At 36.2% G+C, this 13,111-nt stretch overlaps 1 protein-coding gene across 1 annotated transcript in view; it reads right to left on the bottom strand.

Moving 5' to 3' along the window:
• LOC135694755 (tyrosine-protein kinase transmembrane receptor Ror) overlaps positions 1-8,805 on the bottom strand; it is a 47,981-nt gene extending 39,176 nt beyond the window's left edge. Inside the window, exons 1-2 of the mRNA XM_065213617.2 lie at positions 8,542-8,805; positions 8,053-8,101 (exon numbers count right to left, since the gene is read on the bottom strand). Of these exons, the coding sequence (XP_065069689.1) occupies positions 8,053-8,101; positions 8,542-8,596 (104 nt within the window). The 5' untranslated portion in view covers positions 8,597-8,805. The remainder of the gene's footprint in view (positions 1-8,052; positions 8,102-8,541) is intronic.
• Positions 8,806-13,111: the final 4,306 nt, after the last annotated feature.

Here is a 13,111-nt window from a genome sequence, read left to right as displayed (position 1 = left end):
CTGTACTTGGATGATATATTTCAAAATTGAAAATTCAATATGGGTGATAAATCGTGGTTTCTATCTGAATTATACACAAATCTTTCTTGACAACCAACGATCAACGAGACTTATTAATATCACAACGGATCAACATGAGGACTAACCCAAGGGTGCTTCGACTTTTATCATAACACCTTTATGGCAGAAGTAAAACGTCCTCGAGTACACTCATTTTTTTATAAGAAACAGGTTATAAGAAACGGTAGGCTTAATTGTTCGAAAGTTAAAAAAACCCTACCCAAATTGAACAAAGCTGAGAAACTTATAATTTGCAGTTTTAACTTTTCCGAGTTGAAACTCGAAACAGTCTTGACATTGAACATCACTGTATATTGCAACATCACACTTCACATGCAGTTTGCATTCATTCTCAGTAAATTGCACCCTCAAGAAGTTTCTATTTAAAAATTTGTTTTGACTTCAACTTGACCATGATAAAGTTCAATGAGGTTTACAGCTTACAGATCTCAACAGAGTTAGTCATTCTAGGAAAAAAAAATTTTTTGATCACTTTGTTAGTTTATCTCTGAATGTGAGTGAACCATTTACTTTACCTTGGAAACACGTTCATTACCTAAGAAAAATTCATTACCTAAGAAACTAAAGAAACATGTAAGAAACCTTTGATAGCACAATGGCCGGAAACTTTAAGAAACTGCCTACCAGCACCGGACCTTAGTTTCTTATAAAAAATACGTGTATTTTCACAAAAATGTTTTTGAAAAAGATAAAAGCATTTCTTCATGCTATCCAAGGTCTGGAAACACCGGCATCTTGGATTGGATATTTTTATGTATCTGACTCAATATATTGACTAATTTAATGGCAGCGCCAACCATTTGGGGGTAATTACACCCACCCTTGATATTGCCAAGACGTAGTGCGGACACGAAATGCAATAAATCTTGCTGCTTCTATTAAGTTACTCACTGACAATCAAAAGGATTTTTTATTTCTAAAGACAAACGAGGTCGTAACTTTTGAAAGAAACTGCTGATTAGACTAACGCTCTAATTCGGTTGAAGACGAGATTAACTGTGAAGCGAGGTCTGTAGCTTTTCCCTAAGATTCTTCAACGGGATATTGACAGTGCGTGAGATATTCATCTTGAGACTTTTATCAATATTTTATCATATCAAAATGGGCCTTGATATGCATCAACCAAAAGGGACTCTTCAACGTTTTTCGATCATGTCTGTGAATGATTTATTACATAGATGAGATTGTATACATTTTTAAAGCTTATCTGTCTTAAGAAGAGTTCGTAAAGGACTGCCTTGCAGTGCATAGATTATCAAGAGAAAGCCAATCTAATCCTTATCGACATTCGCCATGGAAAGAAAGCAGAGAAAACAGAAAACATCACCGAGTACGCCATAATCTCCAGGCGGTGAAACGTAATGGTTCTCATATGAGGAAACATTAGGAAACCAAGGGCAAAACTGGAATTGGGCGCACAGTTTGGATTGGCGGATGAGTTCTGCCCACATGAACAACGCTATAAACAACAACAAATAAGCTAAAGCAAAAATGTTTATGTCTTGTTAAATAAAACAACCAAGAAATGTTTCTCTGACCCATCATTATTTAAAAAAAATCATTTGCATTAATTAACGTCTGTAAAATCACTTTGTTACCATAAGCAACTGTTCTGACGACCATGAAAATATAATTGACGGGCAAAAACAAATTAAAATTTTCAGCAATGATTTTGTTGTTATACAGAAGAGGGGGAAGATGGTGGCAAAGAGGCTGGCGAGGGTGACGAGGCTAGCGGGGGAGGGAAACGAGGAGGTAAGAGAGGATGGGGAAATAGGAGGGATGATGAAGAGACAAGAGGGGTATAGGAAGGCAAAGGGGGGATGAGAAGGCAAAATGAGGACGAGGTGGTAACAGGGAGGTAAGAAGGTAAGAGGGGTATAAGCAGGTAAGAGGGGTATAGGAAGGGGGATGAGGATAATTGTAGGGGAATGAGATAGCAAGAGGCTGAAGGGGGTAAGAAGGTAAAGTGGCACAACAAGGTAAGAGGGAGACGATTCGGACATAAAAGTTGGGGTTTCCTAGTCTAGGGGGGGGGTCAATAGCAAGCCCAACCTCATGTTCATCAATAAAAAGCATTGAAACAATATGAGGTCATGGCAAAAAGAGGAGTAAAGCCGTATGGGTATAAAATATTTAGTATATCCTTATCGTAACTGTTTCTGTGCTCATTAGCGTAGTTGCTTTAAAATACAAATGTCTTTATTCAATATTCAAAGAATGTGGTTTTTAACAGCTGATAATTAAGACACTATCATTGTAAATTTCTTAATTGTTATAATATTAAGTGTAAAGTTTGCTTTCTGCTTCTGGCTTATAACTAGAACAACTTAATCCTTTCTTAACTGGTATTTTGATTAGTCAATAATGAAGAAAATCTTCCAAAACACGATTTCTATAAATCTCATTTTCTAACCTTAACACCCCAAAGCTTCTTCCAGCATCAAAACTTTTAGTATCAATTTCAATCTAAACTATAAAGCATAGCTAGGTAATAGACATCTGACTAAAGCCACGAGAAATGCTAAAATGGTACCCAGAGAGGAAATTTTTGCCGAGGAAGCGTAAAACATTTGGAATGTTGAGGGGACCTTATCCACCATCCGATTGCACCTGTAGATTAAATTGTCCCAGAGTATTGTATTGTATTGTATGCTATTGTATTGTATGCTATTGTATTGTATGCTATTGTAGATCATTTAACGTTAGTTTCTACAATAGTGAATATACACTAATTAAGACTAACATGAAGCAATTTCAAGGATTGCATGAGACAGTTCATTTACTGCAAAATGAGCATGCGCACTTGTTTTCAAGGAACCAAGTTTTGATCAAATTCTTCAATTGTCTAGTATTTTGTGCTGTCTTTATCGATTCCGAGAGTGATTTCCAGATTTTAGACCCTTGAAAACTTAATGATCCGATACCATTATTGGTAGTTCTGGCTTTTGCACTAAGCGCTAACTGAAAACTAGTGCCAGCACCATCTAAATCCTTCAATTACTGCCACTTGCATAAACAATTACTGAGTTTTCGCTTAAAAATTTTGTATTCAATCTTAGAATTGTTCATTTTAATTTTCGGTAGGCTACACAAACTTTTCTTATTTTTTGAAAGTTTTTTACACCAGAATAAAGTCTTGGCCACCTCCCCATGTCAGAAAGACCAGAAATCGCTTGGGCACCCCTTCTCCCACTACTTTTAGACATCTGTGAAAGGACCTGTGTTTCGGAACCTCCTTATCCGGTATGCATTGGAAAACAGTCTGCATCTGCATGTCTGCATGTCAATTATGCAGACAGGTATAAGCGATGCAGATAGACCATACCTATGTCACCAGAAAAATTCCATATTCTAGCTTGGTTCAAACTAATTTATCTATATCAAAAGCTGTATCCTCTTGTACGGTGAAACACATCAACTGTCATTTATTACCAAACTGTAACAAGCTTGGCACTTTGAAAAACAGATATTCACTGGAGCTTCGGCAAACTTTCACTTATGAGACAAGCTTGTCACTGCTTTTTCGATTTAGTTGAACATTATCTCACTGGCGCTAGAGATAGATAAGCCCAATCAGATAGGATAGAATTTCAAGGTCATTTGAATTCCTGTCTTGTCCATCTATGTCTTGTCAAATAAACTTGAGTTGTTATCGTGAACATTCCAACGTCTTCTGGATGAAGTAGATTTGGCGCCTGGGTACGAGCTTTATCCATCTACGTCACTCTATCTATCCACCTATCTCATAAAATCTTTGTTGTCTTTCAAAAATCGTTGTCTTCAGTTGCTATTTGTCAGTTCGAGTCCTGCTTAGCTAGATTGCCATTTGTCAACATTAGCCTGGCGGTGACCCTGGTTTTGTACAAGTTATTTGCAGATATTTGCTGTTTGCTGAATGCGGCGATAAGCGCAGAAGCGAGTTGATAAGTACAAAAGCGCGGCGATAAGCACAGAAGGCCAAAAACCAATCAGCACAAGCGTCAAATTTTTAGTTTCAAAAACATTCTGAAATTTGCTGCCTACAAAATGATATATCTTCTTTCGTCAGACATAAATGTCAAGTGTCTTCACATCTTTACACCTGACCAAAAACAACCCCGTAAATCATTCCCAGGTGCTCGCTTCCATACAGAACTATGGAGGATATTGCCGATTTACTGGATGTGAGCATACCATGACCCTAGTTAACATGACAGGACCTGCGCCACTGAACCTAAACTGGAGGGGCCAGCAATGTAAAGAAAGTTCCTCTTCCTTTTCTAGCTCCAATTGTGGTAGTCATTTTGCCGACGCTGTTTTACTTGAGAACTTTAGTTCAGTGGATTTGTTGTAATCAAAAGGTTTATCTGCATGAAAATTTTAAGCTTTTTTAGTCTTTTATTGAGCGAAAAAGTGGCCTCCATTACATAAAGCATTTCCAGAATTGCTGAGAAACTGGCCACTTGAAGCACGACCACAGAATCAAGGCACAAATGTGACCATTATGACTGTGACATACACTGGTTGTTCCTTGTGGCTTCTACGAGGACCTCAGGACTTTGAGTTGATCTCTTGACGCGTCATTTCTATTAAAAACATTTAGCCCTTTCAAAGCAGCATGTATTGTAACTTTGACAATTTTCAACTTGCGTTGGTGATTTACGACCCGTCTTGGTAACTTCCTGGCGCCAAGCACTGATCATCATCATTTCTGGTTAATGACAACCCTCCTGTCAGATATGAATGCAGCCCGAAGGATTTTAGATAAGTTGGCCTCGCAAATCTCCTTCTGTTAGGCGTAAATGACTAGGCCTATTTTTGCTAAAAAACAAATAAAGTAGAATCCAATATCATGGCTTTATACTTTTACATTTCGCCCGACTTCAACTATCAGCAAGATGCAACAATTTAAATGGTCAGAAATCAACAGGAGGGTAAAATTAAAGGCAAATCGTTAGAGATGCAAGTGAAAAACGTATGTAACTAGAAAGATAAACATTGAGAACGGCCCTGTTTGAAATAAACATTGCAATCATCTTTGGCTACTCACTAATCGACAGGGCTCACAGACTTGTGTTCACAGAACTAATTAAATTCAACGAAGATAGAAATTCGACTCGGACATCTGAAGAAATGTAAATAAAGTGACCAAAAGTATTCTACTCGTTTCTCTGTCGAAACTTTCAAGCCCCACCCGCCTAATTGAGTGATGGCAGACGAGGTGGTAAGTCCTGAATAATGTACTAAAAACGTCAGTGGCAAAGATTCCCGATGTTTATCCTCAATGAAGATCATTCTTGATGAAAACCTAATTTAAAAACCACCAAAACGTACCCTTCGGAATTTGTTTCCTAATCAGTAACCCTTACTGAAATTCATTTAGTCACACAATGGACTTTCAACATAACTAACCATAATCCCATTTTGGTCGCAAACAAACTTTAAGTAACTCTAAACCCTCATTTAAAAACACAAGCCATACTATTCAGGTCTCCAACGTGGCGATAATTCAACCCCAAAGTCGTGGGCTTTAAGGTTTACTTTCGTCATTTCTGTCCTTAAGCGTCATTGAAATCAGGTATGGAATTATATCCGCGATTCTCCAAAACGGCGTGGTAATTTCCTGAGATACAAAAGCCAACATGCTTGCTCTCAGTCTGAAAAGGTTCTTCAGTGAATCTCCACAGGTGACTTACGTTCAGTAAGAGATACAAGTTTTTCTTCTTCATTGAAAGACAGATCGAATACCAACTAACATAAACAAGTGTGTGTGAACTGACCAGAATGACAAGGTGACGTGTAGATACCAATCAAGTGATATTAAAACACATAGATGGAAATGAAGATTTGTAAGAAAATATAACTCAAACCTATTATAAATTGAATCAATCTTGAAGACTAATCATAAAATCAAATTATGTGGGTAACCTAGATCTGGGCCAAGAAAAACTACCAGCCATTGGCCAGGTTGAAGACACACAAGCAGAACTTTATCTAATGTAGTCTCTGATATTAAAGGGTGCCTGTTTGGTATGATGAAACAACTTAGGATTGAAAAAAGTGGCCCTGAATGCAATGGAAAGGCAGGGTCCAGGATATAATCCCACCCTTTACTTGCCAATCTAACACAGCTTAGAATGAGCTGTCAATAAAAAATTGGGTAGAAATAGCAATTCTAAAGCATCACAGCCATTTTCATCTTAAGTAAATAGTGTTTTTGAGCACAACAAAACCATAAAACCAAAACCATAAATAAATGAGTATATATATAATCATAGGATAGATGAATATATAAATACATATACCTTTATAAATATATGAAAATAAATAGAGATTTCATTAATAAATTGAGACGTTTCAACAGTTCCATAGTGTAGACTTTCCTTTCTGCTGATATTTGGTTCTTTCATCTTGCTTACTTAACATACTTTATTCAAGATGAATAAGTTTCAGATGCTGGAAATACTTGAACTAAGATTTCACATAAATCAAAACTAAAAATCACAAACAAGTGATGATATCAAATTGAAAGATGAATTCTAAGATTAAAAAACAAAACTTAGATTAAAAAACAAAACAAAACCTTATACAAACATTTTACCTCCATTTTAATTATCAAAAACAAAACATAGGCATCTTCTTCTATACATGAATATGCTACTGTATAACAATGTAATAATGTTCAACTTTCCTATCCTTGGAATATCCAACTTAATTTACTAACATAACAGTAACACCTTTTTTGTTGAAATAAAAGCCACAAAAACCTTTACAAAACTTCACAAGGCAGCTTTCAAGAAAAATGACCATTTGTAAGTTGCTAAATTAAACCCTTCCTGGTTTATCATATGTTAATGAGGCTTTACTTCATTTTAATCTGAGATACACACTATGTGTTGAACATGTTTGCTTAATAATTTGAATATGAAACCAGGATATGAAAAACTACTACAGCTATTTCATGTAAAACAATTTCTTAATCTTAACTGTATCTTATCTAAACAATTGGAATTTGCAGTTTATAAGTTATCTAGCTAATTTGCCTTTGCATTCAGTTATGTCTTGCATAACATGACACATTTTAAAATAACATGATACATAGCTTAACATGGCTTACATTATTTAATTTAAAACTCAATATTAGCTTCAACTTCAATTGTCACACTAAGTTTCCATAAAAGTTAAAAAATCACTTGGTAGTTCAATCTTATTGGTGATTCATATATTTATAATAAAAATGGAGCTACATCAGGGGTAAAACTAAACATCTGGAAAACTGGACACCATGAACTCCAAAATAAATATAGCATATGCTTTTCTATAGATATAACAATGAATATATAAAATAAAAAAATAGCAAATTAATTCAAATTCTGATATTTTGGAAGGATTTCAGAACCTCGGGGATAATTTCTGTTATTATATTCTTGTGCAATTAAAAATTAATAAAATATGGCTGATTTCGCCGAAGCAGAAAATTGTATTTCAAAATATTGAACCGTCAAACAACTGGCGATCGTTCAAAAATGGAAACTTGATTAAATGTTGAACGGTTCCCCTCACATTGGGGTTGAGTTGAGCTAAATACATGACACATGTCTATGTAAATAAACCTTATCCACACTCATTCCTCTGGATTGATATTTACAACTTGCCGGGCATAGCAAAGTCGCCAGTTACTTATTTACACAAAACTTGACTGGATATCGTTTTATTGCAGCACTGAAGTAATTAGAAAACGCAAAGAAACACAATATTTTACCAAATAACTGCGAATTCTCGCTTACATGCCAATGTAAATGCCGAAATCCTTGAAACCTAACCCTCAGTGAAAACCGCAAGCCCAAGAATAATAAGAGTGGATTGTGGTAGGCCCACGACTTCTACCCTTAAAACACAACAGGTCTTTTTCGTTTCAAACTTGTGAAACCAAAGGCCTTCTGTCATAAAACGTATATAAAAACAAATCAACTCGTGAAAATCACATACCGATCAAACTTGGAAGACATGACCATAATGCCAGAATAAAGAACCGAATCTGTGAGAACAAAAGAAACGGTATATTTCAAAGCAGAAGTTTTGATTCGCACCTTAGCTCAAAATAAAGTGTCAATTCCAATCAACCATGTGAATAGGTACAAAATCGGATGAAAACAACGGAGACTTTATGGCAGCCAAGTGCAGGTTACGAAAGACTTGCACTTTGTTTTGACTAACAGTGAAGAGATTAAAGTAGCGAATTCGATGTTTATCGAACACAAATTTGCATTCTTTCGGCGGTACGGCCTATCGAAGTAGAGGTTAATCAACGGTAATAATATGAGGAATCATAAACAATTCTTAGTCGCATTGTAAGCAAAATATCCAATTCATGAACTAAACAAGGATGTATATACACATCAATTTAAGTGATAGACTTAAACCGCAACAAAAATGTTCAAACTTAATGTGTGGGGGTGAAAAACTTTTTAAGCTTACCTGTCCATAGAAGGTAGACCGTCAGTGTGATCCATTCAGTGAGCTGGAAACGCATGTTTTATTCAGGTTCCAGTAGAGATCTAAGTGAAGATTCTGAACACTCAAATGCGAAACATTGAGAACCATTCCATACAAGTCGTATTACTGGAAATCAGCAGAAATATTAATGGATTAAAAGTAGGTTTTACCATAGAAATCTCGCAGCATTTGGAGTTGTGATCGACTTAGCGAAAAGCGACTAAATGCAAACCACAGCATTGAGAAAAGACAATCGCACAGAGTTGTGGGAATGAAAAATGTCAACAATAAAAACAATAGAAACAATTCAAACAAAAGAGTCGATGAAAACAAAAGAAACAATAGAAACAAAGGGCGCTAGGACACGCGAAATCTGCTAAGTAGATGAACAAAAGAAACAAGAAGTCCAAAGAAAAGGTTGTAAAATGTGAGAACACGAACGCATTAGTGCGAACAAAAAGGTGGAAAATTTGTGCGGAATAAGGGCAAAGTGCAACTCATCACATCCGTAAAGAGACTTCTGGGGAGATAGTGTAAATTAGTTCTTAACAAATTCCTATGCTTGTTAATAGCTACGAAAAGAAAATGGACTCACATTTCAAAGTCCTAATAACATTCTTACGTAACAATATGACTATAGCGAAAAATAAGATATGGACAGACGAGGGAATGTTGGAGAGGAAAAATGACAAAATGGTTATCGGGAAAATATTGGGGCATACCCGGTCACATTCTATCGACCCTGATCCTGACACACAATTTTCATAGACGTTTTATGATTACCAACTTTGAGGTCAATGTAAAATCAAGTTGAAAAATCCCATTCTCGTGCCATCTTTCTATTTATAAATTTATTGCAGATAAAACAAATATATGGTTTATTAAAAGGTTAATTTGGTAGTGTTGTTGAATGGCGGATGTAAAGATGGTTTAGGTAGGCATACAAGTAAGTGATGCAGGGGTCTAGTGCTATTGAGCACAGGGGGGCCCCCCTTCTTAGCTATAATCCAAAAGTTTCTACTTTTGCTATTGTTTTTGCAACATTTTGCACAAGAGCCCCCCTTCATATTTTTATTGCACAACACCCCTGAATTTCCTAGCCCGTGTCATTCATTCAACTTGTATATTTTTCATCCATCAAGCGTTAAGTAAGATTTCATATCATCAGAAAAAAAGACCAATCTAACAATTTAGGGCAATTTAGTTTTCTCTTTGCCACTATGAATGGTGTTTAGTAATATTAATTTCTGATTTCTGTTGGTTGATTTCACCCATCAGTTGAAAACGGACGTAAAAAAGGACATTGTATTTCAACCCTAAGGGCAGAAGTCTTCGTTTTTATTCTTTACTGACTCTAATAATACCAATGTTAATTCTGCCAGTAAAGGCGAATAATCAGGAAAAATGTATTTGATTTCTCTAACAAGATCCTTCAATTTTTTCGTCATTAAACTACGATAACCTTTCTGTGTGCGTGAATTGCATCTAAATTTTTGGTTTTTTGTCTTTACTTCAAGAATCTTTCTAATGTTAATTGTTCCATGTTTCTTATTGAAAATTAGTACAAACAGTGGTAGCATGCATGGATGAAAGTTTAGTGCTAAATTCAATTTTTGTTCAACATAAGGAAAGGCTAAATGAAATAATCATTTGAGGTTCTACATAGAAAAGTAAAAAATTAGCATTCATAACACTGATTAAAAAACCTCCGAATGAACTATGTTTATAGAAATCACCTGTTTTAATTCTTAATTACCTTATTTTTAGATGTGAAATTTCAACATTTTCCTTTTGTTTATCACGCAGGAACAGAGCCTTGGTGATAATAGTGCATTTAGTGCTCGAAAATTAGAATATGAAACTTAATTTCGCATACCATCTTAATATCGTTTTATATTTGGGCGTCTTTTCCTGCTCAAATTGGACTAAGGCTTTGCATAAAACATGCATTGAAAAAAGTTGTTGCCATTTATAATGATTTAGTGTCATTAAAAGCGAAGTGTTGTACAGAATTCGTTGTTAAGTTAGTTAGTCTTCAAATCCAAATGGAGCCCTGTCTAGAGTAGCTGTACCATAAAACCTTGAGTAAAGGGACAACAGCTTTCATTCTTTACTTTGAATTTTTCCTTTGCCCTTTATAATCTCATGCAGTTTAGATTTGCGCTCGCAGTAGTACGAATCCTTTAAGGATTTAACAAAAAATAGATATTGGGAAAGTCTAACAAAGTTACGAAATTTCTGATATTTTCCGACAAAACTTGGTGTTTTGGGAGGAGCTGCCCCAGTCCCCCTACCACCACAGCAGATACATTAATAAAAACGAGATATATATTTTAATCACCCAATTACTGTGCTGGCCATTCCGATAGTTTCTCTTCCCAGGGCTTGGCCTATTATCAGCCGCGGACAGAAACACCTAGCTCCTATCGCCGCGACTCTTTCAACCTACAACTATCCGTATCTCTGGTAGAAAGTAAACCCGAGCCGTATAGGGCAATCGTCAGGCTCGTCAGCATGATTATTATAATGAAAAAAGCTCAAAAAGGGTTTTTCTGTGATTTTCCCAAGATGTTTAACGAAATTTCACAAAACTCGTGCTCATTTAGGTGTCTTTAAACAGTGAGCTTGTTTCCGTAATCTTAAAATAATCGAAGTACCTTTTGATCTCGTGTTTGGTTTCGGAGATCTTTGTTTTTGGTTTTCAAAGAAAGATATGTCATCTCTATCATACCACAAATTGAGAATTTTGCAGACCACGGCATAATAGAATTTCCACGAACATTATTGGTGGCCAAAATTGCTTTTAATTAAGAACAACGTTGAGGTTGCTTATTTCATTCATTAAAAGAAATATATTGTTCATACATAAGACTCACCTGTTAGGAAGAGAGCCCACTGCCATTGATTTGCGATACAATTTTTGTCTGTGGGTGGTTGATGAGTTTCGCCTGACTGCATTCGCAAAAATCATTAAAAATATACAATTAACGAGGACGCTGACCTGCTCGACTGATCCAAGATAGTGATAAATTGAGAAATGTCAATCTCCCTGACCCCTCCCTCCTGGCCAGTGCGCATTTACGAACACCATTGGGCCAGAAAAGAGCAACCATAGGAAACGAAGGAGTTTGGACATTAACGTTAGAAGCATGGCCCTCTCTCGATCGACAAATTCTGAACACTGAAGGGGGCAGTGAGGTTATCCCCCTCCAATGTACCCTAGATAAATGAACTCAACATTTCACTAAAATTGCCTCTTGGTAACTATCCGACCCTTATACTCTGAGGTATGCCTGACAAATAGCAATGAGTATGGTTAGCTTCAACTTCTCGTGCTGTCTTCAAACAGAACAAGTTATACCATATTCAGTGCCAAATGGCCTATGTAATGGGAAATGTCTTTGTTTCCATACTGCTCGACCTGATGATGTTATTAGTTTACCCTAACCCTCATCCTAACCCTATCCCTAACCTACCCTGGGTACCAGACTCACTATATATAAAAAATAAAATAGTGAGTCTGGTATCCCTAACCTACCCAGGGTATCCCTAACCCTACTATCAGGTCGAGCAGTATGGAAACTAGACAATTCCTATGTAATGTGTTAAGCATTCTACTCAAAATGTTTGACCTTGATTACATAATGTTATTTTGGTCCAAAATTGATAAAGAAGCGAAAATGATATATACCCAGAGTTACTGCAGCTAGATATAAGACTATTGAGAAAAAAATAAATTCTTCCCACATAATTCATTACATTGCTTTACTGGTTGATTCATATTTCATTATATCATATCTTTTAACATATGCCAAAAGTGTAAAAAAATGCGAGGTCTGTTGTAGCAGTACCCCGGCTACTAGGGCCATATAAATTCGAGCGTGGAAGGAGCTGACTCTCCTCCGCTTCTCCACTTGGATTTCCATTACCGCAGTTGAAATATTTAGCTCTGGTACCCAGAGTATTATAACAGCTACACTGTTAGTGAATGAAAAGCCAAGAATCACAATAAAACTGAAGAATAAGCGGAGATGGCATTTGTGCAAGGATGGAGAAAATTTTAATTTCCAAGCTTTCTTTTTAGTGCTAATGGGTCGCAGTTCTTTTCTTCAAAACATTGCAAAACAAGTTGAAGACCATAGCGACATTAAGAGAAACTTTACGAGGTGTGGCTAAACCTACTGCAAAGGCTTTGCAAACTGTTATTTTTTAAAGTACTATTATAACAGCTCTTTAGAAGAAACAGGTTGAGCTTGGGGGCGGGGTCTATCAGCGTATTCGGCGAGAACAGCTGATCCATCTTTCTAGGTCATCAAGTATTTATGATCTAAATTTTCATACATTTTTCCAAAGCATGCTTCAAAGAGTGAGACTTTCAAAGGAAGAACATGCTTCTACATCCTAGAAACATGGTGCGTCTTTTTATTTAGTGGGTGTACACGAAAAAGATAAATACGTCATTCATAACCTCGAAAATTTAACATGAAGAAGGAATCTAAGAAAGCGGACTGTTATATTAAATTGCTTTTTGCAACCATGCAGAGCTAGATCA

This window comes from Rhopilema esculentum, chromosome 8 (assembly GCF_057945365.1).
Source record: "Rhopilema esculentum isolate cy_ngs chromosome 8, ASM5794536v1, whole genome shotgun sequence".
Classification (NCBI taxonomy): domain Eukaryota; kingdom Metazoa; phylum Cnidaria; class Scyphozoa; order Rhizostomeae; family Rhizostomatidae; genus Rhopilema; species Rhopilema esculentum.
This window is presented reverse-complemented; position numbering and strand designations above follow the sequence as displayed.